Source organism: Vicugna pacos, unplaced genomic scaffold (assembly GCF_048564905.1).
Source record: "Vicugna pacos unplaced genomic scaffold, VicPac4 scaffold_15, whole genome shotgun sequence".
NCBI classification, from domain to species: Eukaryota; Metazoa; Chordata; class Mammalia; order Artiodactyla; family Camelidae; genus Vicugna; species Vicugna pacos.
The window spans coordinates 2,418,818-2,433,898 of record NW_027328736.1 but is presented as its reverse complement, the minus strand read 5'-3'; the positions used below and the strand labels follow the sequence as shown (position 1 = coordinate 2,433,898).

At 46.2% G+C, this 15,081-nt stretch overlaps 1 protein-coding gene across 1 annotated transcript; it reads right to left on the bottom strand.

Moving 5' to 3' along the window:
- Positions 1 to 688: 688 nt before the first annotated feature.
- LOC140692696 (uncharacterized) lies at positions 689 to 13,890 on the bottom strand. Its single transcript, XM_072957024.1, has 7 exons — positions 13,816 to 13,890; positions 10,678 to 10,717; positions 10,122 to 10,538; positions 9,377 to 9,468; positions 7,750 to 7,876; positions 7,216 to 7,302; positions 689 to 2,339 (listed from the first exon to the last, which is right to left on the bottom strand). Exons 1-7 carry the CDS (start codon positions 13,888 to 13,890, stop codon positions 778 to 780), a joined length of 2,400 nt encoding a protein of 799 aa, XP_072813125.1. The 3' UTR covers positions 689 to 777.
- Between the last annotated feature and the right edge of the window lie 1,191 nt (positions 13,891 to 15,081).

The following is a 15,081-nucleotide window of genomic DNA, read 5'->3' as shown; positions in this document are numbered from 1 at the left end:
TCCAGATGACAGCTGTCAAAACCTAGTGAAACTAAGACTAATGTGCTTTAAAGATAAAGCCTGAGTGTTTAATTTTTGCTTGTTTGATTAAATTTGTACACGTCTAAGGGTCATATACACAACATTAGTTTCTCTATCCTAACGTCATCTTTCATCAAGCCTCCTTTAATACTTCAGTATTTAAAGGAAAGTGTAATTAAACAGTGGTCACATAGAAATCTTTAAGATATTTTCAACTTTTCTTTTTTTTTTTTTTTGCAAACCTACTGGCTCCACGTGGCAGTCATGGCCTCATTGGAAAAGAGAAGCAAAGGTGGGGAGGGGACCCTTTACGTACTTAAGGCTTCAAGGCTGGGAAGAACCAAAGCCTGAAAGCAGCCTTTTCTTTTCTGTTACTCCCGGATTACTCTCTAGGGTGAAACCTCTACTGGGTGGAAGCTTTCCCAAGTTACACTCACAAGGCCTCATTAAGACGTACCTGAAATACAGGTACGACGAGTCGATGAGTTACGGGCTTTTGAGGACCCTTACTTCCCTAGGGTTTCTTTCTGGAGTGAATTAAACTGGTATCAAATAAAGGTTAAGCAGTAAATGTTTTCTTCTTAAATTTCACATTAAATTTATATAGGTTACATCCTCGTTATGAATTCTGATGCTTCTGCTGAGTGATAACTATCCTATATTGCACTTCTTTTGAATAATGTTTTTAACACATAGGACACAAAATAAAATCCAAGTGCTTAAGTTTTCAAACTTAGATGAAGTCTCCCGTATCCGTTAGTTTCGGTGTTTGGCACCTGTATGAACACGCTGGTGCTGAATGAGGTTTGTGCTCTGGGTGAAGATTTTACCACATATGCGGCATCCATAGGGCTTCTCTCCTGTGTGAATCCTCTGGTGTTGAATAAGGCATGTTCTCTGGCTAAAATCTTTATCACATTCGTTACACTTATAGGGCCTTTCTCCCGTGTGAGTTCTCTGATGCTGGTTAAGCGACGAGGAGTAAATAAAGGCTTTGCCACATTCATTACACTTATAGGGCTTCTCTCCAGTATGAATCCTTTGATGCTGAGTAAGGTTTGTGCCCTGTCTATATGCCTTCCCACATATATTGCATTTAAAGGGCTTCTCCCCATTATGAATCCTCTGGTGCTGAGTAAGGTGCACACTCTGGTTGAAGGCTTTCCCACACACACTGCACTTATACGGTTTCTCTCCAGTGTGCGTTCTGTGATGCTGGGTAAGGTTTGCACTCTGGCTGAAGGCTTTCCCGCATATGTTACAGACATAGGATTTCTCTCCCGTGTGAGTAGTCTGATGTTGAATGAGAGTGGAGGAATGAGCAAAGGCCTTCCCGCATTCGTTGCATTTGTAACACTTCTCTCCAGAATGAATTCTCTGATGTCGAATGAGGTAAGTACTCTGGCTAAACACTTTCCAGCACTCATTGCATTTATACGGTTTCTTTCCCGTGTGTATTTTTTGATGTTGAAGGAGGTGTGTGCTCTGACTGAAGGTTTTCCCGCACTTGTTGCATATGTAAGGTTTTTCTCCCGTGTGAACTCTCTGGTGATTAATCAGAGATGAGCTGTGGCTGAAGGTTTTACCACATTCTAAGCACCTGTACGGCTTCTCTCCGGTGTGTGTCCTCTGGTGGATGGTGATGTGTGCACGCTGGCTGAAGTCTTTGCCGCAGTCATCGCACTTGTAGGGCTTCTCGCCGGTGTAGATCCTCTGGTGGATGGTGAGGTGCGCGCGCTGGCTGAAGGCCTTCCCGCACTGGTGGCACTCGTACGGCTTCTCCCCAGTGTGCATCCTTTGGTGGGTGATGAGGGAGGAGATGTGTCTGAACTCCTTCCCGCACTCTTCGCACTCGTGGGACCTCTCTTTGGCGTGGCTGCTTTGGTGCTTGAGGAGGGATGGGTATTTCCTAAACTTTTTCCCGCACACGTTACACTTGTAAGGCTTGTCCCCAGGGTATATTTTTCCTTGCACGATACCGTACGAGACGTGACCGAAGGCTGCCTGGCCCTCGCTGTACACGGAAGTCTTATCATCTGACTGGGTACCAAACTGTATAATCAGGTTGGAATGCTTTTCAAAGTTACTTCGATATAGGTCATATTTACTCAGACACCCTCCTGCAGGAGCATCTTCCTGTGAAAAGACTGCCTTCAGACCGAAGTTCCTGCTGCTGGCGGGGATTCTCCTGAAGGCCGCTGGCCTCTCCGACCTGTCATACTCGTAGGGCTCTTCCAGCTTGACGGTCTTGGTTCCACCCTTTGTGAGTTTAGAAGTATTTTCCACTGAAGTACAGTCTTGGGCTTTTGCTTCCCATTCTGAAATTTAAAAGAATTATGTGTGTATATATACATATATGTTAAGTTTGCCTCTATTTGGAGAAAGGGAACTGCCAAAGCAGAAACAAAATAGTAACATGAATAAAATGCCTAAAGACTATGGCTCTGACAACCTCATAGCATGGTCCTTGAGGCTTGGGAAAGGAACACAAAGGGGCAGAACACAGGACTAGATTTGCAGAAGAGGGGAGGCCCCTCACTAGTCAACATGGGCACAGAGTTAACAGAGTAGCTCAGGTCAGGTGACAGAGCCAAGAAGAGAAAACAGACGGCAAGGCTGTGGGATGGTTTGAGGTGACTTATCACACAATCACGTACAATCGTATAAACTGTAATTCACATGATGGGTTCACAGAGCAGGCAGGCTACCCCACTCCTCCTCCCAACCTACTCTGCGCAACCCTATGTGATACTCTGAAGGCAATTTCATGGAGTGGGTTCCACGCTTAAATACATCCAGTAACTCCTACAGCCTAAAGCAATGATTCTCAAGAGAACAGTCCCCAGACCAATGGTGTGAGCACTGCTGTCACCTGTGAGTATGTCAGGTGACTGGGCCCCTCCCATACTGAGTCAGAAACTTCGGGGGTGGGGCTGAGTCCTCCAGGAGGTTTGGGATCAGTGACTTAAAGAATAAAAGTTGAAGAAAAGAAAAAGTTCAAAATACCTCCACTGGGTATCCAGTCCTCAAATAATCTAGTCTTTTCTATTCTACTCTGCCTTCTACCACACCTCACATTCAGCTAAAGTTCAAAGTTATCCACGTAACTTAAAACTACATCCTCATAATTGTCTAAATTGCCACTAACTCCAGACTCTGGGCCTTCTCCTATGATACGTTCTCCACGTATTAAAAAAATACTCATGGGGAGGAGGGTACAGCTCAGTGGTGGAGCGCATGCTTAGCATGCACGAGGTCCTGGGTTCAATCCCCAGCACTTCCATTAAAAAGTAATAATAACAATAATAAATAAATAAACATAATTACCTCCCCTCCAAAAAAAGAGAGGTACTTATGGCCCAGCTCACTTTTCTCCTCCTTAGAATCCTAAACTACAGACTAGGCTGAATCATACAAAATCGCCCTTGTTTTGTAGGCCTATATGGCTGAGTATCAGCAGTTTTATGTGGTTCAACCTAATATAATATTGGGCCCACAGCAGAACTTGGCCTTATGTTATTATTTCACAACTTTGTGTGTTTCTTCTATTTCCAGCTCAGATGCAAACTCTGGAAATGGCTTCTGCTTCCGCACTGCTTGCAGGTCTGGGTACGTATGCGCGTGAGGGGAGGGAGCCGTTCTTTCATTATGCTTCCGTGAACTGTCTGAATTTATGAACTACTTTTATTACTTTGATTCAAATAGAAAAATTAGACACTAGAAAATGCCTAGGAGGAGGAACGTTAAATGAGAAAAAGCAGTACCGTTAACTAGTGTGAAAACTCATTAGACTAGACTATGTTATGAAAATGCAACAATGAGATTACAAGTTTTAAAAGATATTTTCTGATTTTTGATAAATTGGCTGTATTTCTTTAATTGTTATTTAGTACTAGAAATGTTGTTATATTACTTTTTCTATAGGAAAAAAATTTAAAACAACTCTCTCAAACCAGGATTTATTACTCCTCCCACAAAAAAAAAGAGAATGCTAATGGACTGTGTGGGTGGGTGTGTATACACACAAAAATGACGAGACAGTACCAGAAGCTGAGCTTAACTTTCACATAATCAGAATCAGTCTGACAGAGGGGGATGGCTCAGTGGCAGAGTGCCTGCCTAGCATGCACAAGGTCCTGGGTTCAATCCCCAGCACCTTCATTAAAAAATAAATGAATAAACCTAATTACCTCCCCCTCCCAAAAAGCAAACAAGAATCAGTCTATTACAGAACCATCCATATACTTGAGAAGGAAGTACTGCAGTTATAATTAACGTGTTAAGTAGCAAGTCTGAATGATGACCACGAAGACATTGCTACCGTAAGCTTACATTTCTAAACCAAATCAGTTTATTGGTAATTCATGAACTGAGATGATTAAGCAGGGCTTAAATTTGTGTACATAACTAAGCAGAAAGGAGTGATTAGAAGAGTTAAGTATCTAACAGTGGTATGATATTTCTAACAGAAGAGATCAGTGCTGATCAGGTGGTCAAGGGATGCTGGATGAGGTGGGTAGGTCTGGTTTGGGCTGAACCTGAAAGAATGGCTGGGTCCCTATGACGGACAGGACCATATCAAGTTCTGACACAGGAACGGACACCAGAGACCAAGAATACTGCTCTGTCTGTGAGTCATGGGCTTCCGTCCCCCGAAGTATGACTGATGAGACGCCCCACCCAAAGGTTCAACTCATTGCATGTCTCTAAGCTGGTAAGAACATAACATCCCCGGAGGCCACAAATCAGGCAAAAGCAGGAAGACCGGACATAGGCAGAGCAGAAGGTGGCTGAGAACCTCCTCCCTCCTGCTGATGACCCTCAGCTTCCACTCGAGGGTGCAGGGGGCCTAGGAGAGGAGGCTGGCAGGAGTCCGCACACTGTGTTCAACCCCACATAAGGACAGGCTAGAGAACAAACCAAACCCCCCAAACCTCACCTCTGCGGGAGAAGAGGAACTTGCTTTTCTCAGTTCTGCTGCTCTTTGGTGGGAGCAGAATCTCCCCCCAAAATACATAACCATAAACTGCCCCGCTTGTGGGTTTACAGCCTTAATTTAACCTGAGTCATCTAAAAACTCAAGTGGTCCCCGGCGGGCAGCACCTCCAGGAAGCCGGTCCTGACCCCAGCGCAGGCTTGCTTCCACCATGCCATGTGTCTGCCTGGGGTTCAGGGTGTGCTGAACTTAGTGTGCTATGGGTGTATTTCGCATCACTCTGCCAACTAAAGCAAACAGACCATAAGTTATAAGAATTAGCTTTTCCAGTAGTATGACCCTTACAATACCTGATGACCAGATAAAGCTAACTTTTTAAAAAAGTGAAGCAATTCACTCTAAGGTAGCATATTACATGGTCATTATTGTTTAATTTACTGTTAATCCTGTATTCCAGCATCAGTGTTGGTAGATATACTAGAAGTCAGTGCCTTAAATTGAAAAAAAAAGGGAATAAAAAAAGCAAAATGCAAAAGAGTACTGGGTACTTCTTTCATATACAGGAGATAAAAGAATATATTTATGATTTATCTCTGCAGAGAGAAACACAGGAAGGACAAACCAGAAACAAAGGAACATGGTTACCTACAGGGAGTGGCTGGGGACAGGGCAGAGTGTAGACCTTTCTATACAGGTTTGACTTCTGAACCATGTTAATGTTTTTACATACTCAAAAATCTAAAATTAAATAATCAAGAAATAAGAAAATACTGAAACTGAACACAGATGGAATCAAACAAGCTTAACTGTCTATCAAACTGCTAAGATAACCAGAAGGGAAGAATTCAAGTAACTTCTGCACCCAGTATCCTGTGTGCCTTTAGTGGAATATATTCTAAGGACATGAAGAAATTCTGAACTTTGCCTAAGCAGTTTATTTGAGTGATAGTGCTATAATTCTGAGACCATTTTTGTGTGTATTATGTGACAGAGAAAATGAGTAAATATACTGATGTTGGGAACCAGGTGATTCACTGCGTGAGAAAGGAAATACAAGATGGATACGGGAAGGGACAAGATGGGCTCTTGCGGTGCTGGACCTGAACGAGAGCTGTCAGTATGAACTCGTGACTAAAGACGTCCACAGACACACACACACGTCACAGCTCTATCTACTGAACAGATGTTGGAGCCACGGTACCCAGAGCAGTGAGTGCCCTGTCTGCCCAGAGCCTGGTTTCTCATTGCTGATCCCCATTAATGAACCACTGTTCCCTAGAGAAATTCCAGCTCTAAGCTAGGTAAGAGGTGAGCCTAAAGACCATGCCCTGCCAGAAAGCAAGGAAATGCTACAAGACTAGAGGGACGTCTCAGAAGGACACAGGACTTGCTTTGAAAGGCTCCCCCTGCCCAAATTTGTGACACTTGAGCATCAAAAAAAAAACCCCCCAACACCTGGAATTAAAGCACTAATAACACATTGAATTTTAAAGAATTCCATGAGACCGCAGTGATACATACACATAAAAACGGGGGCAGAGGAGGGACAGCTACTCTTTACAGATTAATCACTTAGAAGAAATGGTGGAATTGAAATCACCATTTTGCAACCAGCAATGTAATAAAGCCAGGATCCTCAATGGACCTCACATGAAAGGTCATCGGGGAACAGAACAGTCACGTGGCCCTCAGGTGTCAACCCACAGATTACAACACAGGTGCAGGAACTGGGTGGATGGGGCACACAGCTGGGGGACTTGTCTGCATAAATCTGGCTTTACACAGTCTTACAATTTTTGATCTTGTGATCAAAAGATGTTATCTTGTTAAATAATTAGAAGATTTTAAAAAAGGAATGAGTTAGGAGAGTGGAGGCAGGGGGCTACAGGGTTTTGTCAGCAAACAGAATAAAGGAAACGCAAAAAGAAGTTAAGACGGTTTGAAATTTAGGATTTTAGGGGACACTCACGTATACTTAAAAATAGAGGGAACGAACACAGTGAAAGCCCCCAACAAAGTTCCAAGGGATGGAACCCCGGGGTTGAGGAGAAGCAGAAAAGGTGTAAAAATGATGTCTGGAATATCTCTTCCTGAAGACGGTCTCCGTGAGGAAGCAATGCCAAGCAGCTCAGTGTTCTCGACAGGCTCAGGCGTCTTTGTGCAAAGTGACCTGGCCACGTTTAAAACCGACTTCACCACACGGAGGCTAATACAGGCTCTTAACCACAAAGAATCCCACCTGCTGGCTGTTCTCTCACCTGGACTGGGGCCTTCTAAAATTTCTTTTATCACCATCCATGGTTCTTCCAATATGGGAATCACAGTTGGTCTGTACACTGTAAGTCCTGTTCAGGAGGAAGAGAATGAGTTTTGTCCTGGAGCTAAACAGTTGTTCAAATTTTATTACCTGACTTCTCATCCACGAGGATGCACGGACCTCTATGTGAAAAGAATGGCTCACGGACATGAGCTAATGGATTAGGTCACTGTCCTTTCCAGAGCTGGCACAAAAATTCCCTGCCACCCTGGAAGATATGTGCATAGAGACCATGGGATGGGGGGGCAGGGAACGGGTAAGGCACAGAGTCGGGGTGGCCCTGGGAGGCTGGTCATCATAGTTTCTGATGACCTTCCACTTAGAAACCTTTCATTTGGGAAAAGAGATTAGAACTTGGCCATTTCTGTGCCTGGACAGGAGATGCACGCTCACCTCTGTGCCAGCCCATTTTTAACAGCTGAGGAAAGAAATACTCTGGTGGGTTTGCTTGGGGGGTGGCACGGACGATGCTCACCCAGAGAAACCATGTTCCAGTAGTTCTGCAACGTGACGGTCTTGTACAGCTCCTTCTGCACAGGGCGCATGAGCTCCCAGTCCTCTGGGGTGATGTCCACGGCCACGTCTGTGAATGTCATAGATTCCTGTAACAGCAAACGTAACTTCACTTGGTTCAAGAACTAGCAGGAAGGGGACAGGGATGGCACAGGGGCGTGTGTGGTGAGGACCACAGAGCCTTGAGCTTGGGAAGGCCCCTAAAGTCTACCTAGTCAACACCTTCTCCCAACATATGGATGAGCAGAACTGAATGGGACATCCTAAAATGAAGCAGAATTTATCATTTCTAGTGCACGCATGGGTGGCTCCATCTTAAACAATGAACAGATTTAAACACAGATGACAGAGAGCTGAATGGCTCTGCTTTTCAAGTGCTGCCTGACGAATTAATTACATGCGTTATAATTTGAAATTTTAAGACATCCTGTGCACCCTGTGGTGGAATGCAGAGCCCCTCCTTCCCTCCTGAAATGAAACTGGTACCAATACCCACACTCAACTGCTGTCCTAGGTACATCTCAGTCTGGCAAAAGGTGCATCATTCTGCTCTTCTTCCCTTTGTTAAAAAACATTTCTTGATTATTCTCATGTTTTTCAAATTAAAAAAATTTTTTTTAATTAAAAAAATGATATTGGAATTTTGAAATCACATTCAAGTTTATAATTTAGGGAGAACTGACAGATTTACAATATTCAAGGCTTCTTTCATGTCCTATAGAATGACACAGGACTGCAAAATTTATACTATGTTTAGTTTTAGTTATTTTAAGCTTGGGGGCTAATACTGCGAGCGGAATCTTTTATTTCATTTTCCCATTGATGCGATTTTTATGTCTATGTAAGAAAGTGAAAACTTTTTGTACGTCATTTTCCATTGCAGTCACTTCACTCAAACTTTCTATTATTGTTCCTAACAGTTTTTCCCTCTTCTCAGGTTTTCTGGATAAACATTCATATCTATAAATAATAATTTTACTCTGGTTACCAATTTCAGACCATGTCTATTTTTTACAGTAAACTTTTAAGATGGCCTGAGTTGCTCTTCTTTAAAATAACACAGACTTGTAATCAACAGTAACACCAGTAACACATGGCCTTGAATTACCTGTTAACAAAGAAAAATGATGCTGCAACTAGTGTTTAATCTCACTGTGACTTTCCTGATCACCTCCTGAAATCCAGGCTCGCAGGTCTCACAATATTTAATCCTCACCCACCTAAGAGGAGTTGAGAGGTGAGTGGCTCAGGCTGCGAGCAGTTAAGTCTTGCCCCAAATCACAGTCTCAACAGCAGAACCAGGAACCAAACCTAGATGCACCTGGCTGTGGAGGGCAATCCCTCAGCCCCTCTGTGCTACTGCTGCTCACAGCCGCAAAGTGAGGAAAGGGACATCAGGGGAAGCAACGGACCCCGTTTCTTACGCAGGGTCTACACCCACCTGAACAGGCCAACATGACTTACGGGGGGAAAATGGAGGCTCGGGTGCCTATTAGGACTTCTGGGGCCAGAAGTTAAAGGGCCAGGTTAGAAAATGTCCTCACACATGAAGACGGAATTTTCAAGCCACAGAAGAAACTGACACTCACTTTGGTCACCAAGTCGTTCAGCCACCCTCCTGGTCTTCCTTTGGGGTCTTCCTCTGGGATCTCTTGCCAAAGGGTAGAGTTCTGCAGAGATGCTAGGGAAGAGAAAGAGTTCACAGTGGAGGTTAGCCCTTTCTGAAGAGCCGAGGAAACTCTTCACCAGTCGATGCCTACATTTTCTTAAAGTGAGGAGTCAGAAGAAAACCAGAAACAGCATACCCACTTCAAGGAACCAGAGGGAAGGGTCAATGGCTTATCCTAAAACATCAGCACAGGCTTCAAAAGCAAGCCTGCTCTGGGACTCTGAAGAGAATGTACCAAATTCACAACGTTCTTCTAAATCTTCACACAACAAAAATTCTGGGAGCTGTCTCTTAGTGGAAAAAAAAAATTTCTCTGGACACTTTTCTACCTGTTTGGAAGTATGTTACCATAAAATCCAAGTCAAAAAGCAAACAATGTATCAGCAGAATGGTTCAAACCTCTGTAGAGAAACTTCCTGAGGGCTCACCTGGGGGGAACTTGGTTGTGTCTGGTCCCAGTTTTGTGACACATGTGGCTGGGTTTAGAGAATGTGTGTTTGTTTCTAAGCACGCAGTAGGAGAAAGCCATGGGGGGGAGGTGCTCAGGTGAAGCCCGTTCTCACCCACTCACTGACCTCCATCCTCCTAACCCCTTCAAAGGGCTGCTCTCTGACATGATGGCTCTCTCCTCTGACCACCCAGGATTCCTCCCCTCTCTGCCTGACAAGCCTTAGCTTCTTCTTCCTCTAGAATCTGAGTCAAGTCCTCCACCAGAGTCACCACTTCCTCGCCGCTCCTCGGGTACTGGGACTTCACCCAAGTCCTGACCTCCCCGGGCAGGATGGTCAGGAATTGCTCCAGAACCAGCAGCTCCAAGATTTGCTCCTTGGAGTGAATCTCAGGTCTCAGCCACTTAAGGCAGAGCTCTTGGAGCTGATTCAGTGCCTTTCGAGGTCCAGCCAGGTCTGGGTACGGAAAATTCCTAAAATTCTGCCGACAGGTCTCAGTGTCCCGCAAGAGCCTTGAAGCGAGGGTTTCCTTATCCACACCACGGGGTCCGCTCTGAGCCCTGTCTGGCTTCCACATGAAAAGAACTTGGGCGCATGAAGAACTGGTCATCCTCTTACTCGGGGTGAACATTGCTACAGGCAGGAGGGTCAATCTGTCAATAGCCTTTATTTCTCTGGGAGTGAGCCAAGTGTGTGAAGTTGCATGCTAGAGTCATAGAGACACTTTTCAAGAGAACAGAGTCAAGGCAGGGTTGGCAGCAGCCTAACTTACAAATTCTGGGCCCAGAACTTGCCGGGATGGTGAATAGACCCTGAAACACAAGAACAGACCGCAAGGTCGAGAATTTCTGGCGCTCTCTGCCATACACACACACAAACAGAAGCAGACAACCCAGAGTGTACAGATAAACACAGACTTCACAGTGGTCTCCTTCCCTGAAATCCTCCGACTTGTAAGACAAATGCAACCTGCTGGGGCACAGGTTGGGACAGCCATAAAAGGTGGGGGTAGAAGCAAAGACTCGAACCCTGGGCAAAATGTCAGATAAAACTTCTAACTTGTTGAAACAGAAATTAAACATTCGTTTACACAAAATATTTTAGTCAACAGATTATACAGAAGCTTTAATGACTGAACTGGTTCTCAGAGACAACAGAGCAAATCTGTTACTCAGAACAAACTGGGAGGAGAATTTCTTCTCCTTTAAGTGCTCAAGGTTCCCAAGGGAAACGGTCAAGAACTGAGGGCGAGCCGCTGATGCTCTTTGGACATTAACGCCAGCCTGTCCCAGGTCTCCACTCCCTGAGAGCTTGGGCTGGAAACAGGCAGAAGAGACCGGTGCGGGGTGAAGTCTCTGAAGATCTTCTGCAGGACACAATTCCTCATGAATACATTTGAAAACAGGATTCCCAAAGAAAACCTCTTTTGCATGCCTGGTCTGGAGGAGAACCGACACCACTGGTCCAAGGGCTCCGGCTCCGATCCCTCCTCCACCCCGTCGAGTCCTCTGAAGCCGGCTGCTCCCCAGGCCTGCAGGGCGGACGCGCCCCTGCCTCCCCTGGGCCCTAGGCGGGTCTCCCTAACTCCGCAGCCGCAGGGCCGAGGGCCGCTGCGCCGGGACTGCCCCGCAGCGTCCACCCCGCAGGCCGCCCGCGACATCCTCACCTGCAGCCAGACCTACGGACGCGCAGCCGAGCGGCCCGAGAGGCCCCGGGCAACAATGGCGGCGGGCGCGGGGCCTGCGTGGCGGGCTCGCTCCCGCGCTGCCGCGGGGTCTCGGCCCCGCCACGTACCACCCCGGAGGGCACGGCGCCTCGGCCGGAGCCGGCTGTCCAGCCTGGTCCTGGGAAGCCCGGCCCGGGACCCACCGCGCCCCGGCTTCGCCGCGACCTCGCCTCGGCGCCACTGCGCATGTGCCCAGGCCTCCCCGCCCCAGCCGCGGACCGTGGACCCGTCTCCATGGCAACCTCCTCCACCCATCACGGGGATCTGCTTGCCAGCGGCTACGTTCTAAGGGAACCATAAAGTTTCCCTGGGCAGAAGCACGACTGGGGGGAGGTCGGGGAGCTACAGCATCTGGGAGACGGGGAGCCGGATAAGGGGCGGAGATGGAGCCTCGCGCTAATCAACCAGAGAAAACGCGGTGCCGGAGTTCCTAGAGGAAGGATGGGCAGGGAAGCTGCGGCTCTTAAGGCAGAAAGCTCCAAAGTGCTGGTTCGGGCTTTACTGCTCATAGCCATTCACTGCTCAAGGTTTTGAGTCCCTCCTCAGGAATCTGATCCTGACACTCTCAGATTGGAAAAAAGAACAACACCTAGCATCATGTTGTTTGTAAGAGACCCAAAACATACATAAAGTGCATGAAAATAAAAGGATAAAAAATTATTCCAGGTGTTCCCATTAGCTAATGCTGTCTTGGCAAACTGCCCCAAAACTTAATGATGTTAAAGAATAAGCATTTTGCTACTATGTTCTTGGATTCAGTGGGAAAGGAATTTGGAAGGGGAACCGTGGACGTGGCTCTCCTCTGCTCCATTGTGCCTGGAGGCTCAGTTGAGGTGATTAGATGGCAGGGAGGGCCCACTTCCAAGATGTCTTTTTCACTCATATGTCTCCTGGTTGGGCTGAGATGGCTTAAGGATGAGTGCCTCATGTGGCCTTTTCAGCATGAAGGGCTCAGCTGGCAGCTGAGAGGTGGCTCCCCGCTCCAAGAGCAGGTGTCCTATGAACTAGAGAAGCTCCATGGCTGACTATGACACAGCCTCAGACGTCGCATAGCGTCACTCCCGTCATACTCTTGGTCAAAACCGTCACTAGTCTGTGCAGAATCAAGTGGAGGCAGATGTAGACCCCTCCTCAGGATGAGTGGAGACTCAGAGTCTTAATATTACACCCTAGGCAAGTTTGAACAACAAGACAGTTGGGTAGCATGATGGTCTTTGATGTGTCAACCCCATCCCCTTCTATTCAATCAAATCCTAATCTAGGTCGTTTGTAAAGTTGTTTTGTAGGTGTGGTTAAAGTCCATAAACTCAGCTGAATTAATCAAAGGAGATTATCTTAGATAAGTTGGAGGGTCTGAATGAATCAGGTGAAAGGCCTTAAAAACAGAACTGAGGCTTCTTTGATGAAGAAGCAGCTCTGACACAGCCTCCAGCCCACCCTTCCTGACAGACTTCCCTACAGATTTGGACCTTGCCTAGTCAACATCCACAATCGAGTAAACCAATTCCTTCCAGGAAAATTCTCTTACAATCTACATTTCCCTCCCGTCCTCATCATTAGATCAGTAATGAGGGTCAAGTCACCACAAAACCCAACAAGGGAAGTGCTGGGCTTGATAAGGGAGGAAGGGGACTATTCAGGTGCTGCGGGCCCTGGCCAGTCTGTATCGGTAGGAACCAGGGGTACAGGGGTCTGAATCCCCAGAATGCTGGAGCAGGGAGTGTAGAACATACAGCTGAGTCCTGGAGAGTTTATTGAAAAGGTGCATGCTCCTGTGATAAGGATTCGAACACTCTGGCGAGCATGCCAGGAGATGCTAACACACTGCTAGATGGGCTTTTGGAGGCCTGGAGTAATAGATGGCTCCACCCTGAACAGAGATGCCAGAATTGCTTGGAAAGCAGTGAAAAAAAAGGTGTTAAGAGACTCAGAGAAGTGAGCAATCCAGGACAGGCAGAGGATGTAAGGCTGGAAAATGTACCAGCTCTGTTTCATTGGGAGGCCAGAAGACCCGCTGCTGGGATACAGAATGTGCTGGTGGGAGGGGCACCAGCATCCCAGGGAAGCACAGTGGGGGCTGTCCTCCGCAGGCTGAGGCTCATTTAACCTCGGAAACAAGGACCACATAACGGAGCAGTAAGGTCAAAGTGGAAGGGGTGTGGGAGACCGGAGGGAGCTCTTTACCTTCAGACAGCAATGGAGACAGTGGAACAAGACGCCTCGACAGGCACGACACGGGCAGGGCTCGGTCTGTACCATCAAAGGACATAAAGGCCGGATGATGGAGAAGTTGAGGTTAACATTTGCTGACCAAGAAAAAGAGGAAAAACACAAAGTAATCAAAATAGGATACAAAGTGAAGACATTGCTATAGATTCTACGCAAATAAAAGATGTTATAAGAGAGTGCTGTGGACAATGTACGCCCACAAGTTTAGATAATTTAGATAAAACGGAAAATTCAATTTCAGTGATTCAGCAGGCGGCCGTCTTCTGAGCACTGCTCGCCGCTGGCCACAAGAGGGCGCGCGAACCCGCCCTTTATGACGGCCTACCGCCACTCTGGAGCGCATGCGTACTTCGCCCGCGGAGGGGGCGCCGCGTCCACGTGGAAGAAAAAGCTTAGTGTCCGCTTCTCGGCAGAAGCTTCCACTTTCTAGACTGTGCCGGTGTGTCTCATTCTTTACTTTCTCATGTAATATTTTATCAGGACTTATTTTACATCCATAGCCGTTTGTTGAGGCGTTAGAACGTCGTTCTCATAACGTGAGGGAGTATTCCATAAAATTCAGAGAAAGGAGGCATAGACAGCAGTGAAGGAACGGACAGAATGTCGGCTCCTTCGATCCCAGTCCGAGCTGGAAGTGTAGGGGGAAACAAGCGCCTCCCGAGACGTGCTTTCATTAGATTTTTAATGTTTCATTTTACCTATAATGCTAAACTATTTGAAAACAGATTGAAAAATGGCATAGTAGGGGTGTTAAAAAATCTCATTAAATTTTAAGTTTACTTGATTCAAAAGAAGACTTACAAATTTACTGCCTGGCTTTAATGGACTCAAACTCATCAATAATACCTAAAAATATACTTCTTACCTCATCTTGTTTTCACTTGAAATAACTGACATGTTTGGCAATTTCTCACGACCCAGTAACAACCTTAAATAATTTTTCACTAATTTCAGTTTTTCTCTAGAAGGACTCCGTTGTGACTGCAGTGGGCTATTTATCCCCAAAGACTAATTAAGAAACTTTCTTCATTTTTATGGGTAGACAGCCCACATGTGAAAACATCTGTGTTAGATTTTTCAAATAAAGGAAAACGAACGCTTTAAACAGTTTATTGCAAGATGGGAGGCACGCTTACTTAAGTTGCTTCATAAAGAGCAACCCTGAGCCCAGCAAGTATTTTTTTTTTTTTTTGGCGGAGGTGGGGGGGCACTCTCCACAAT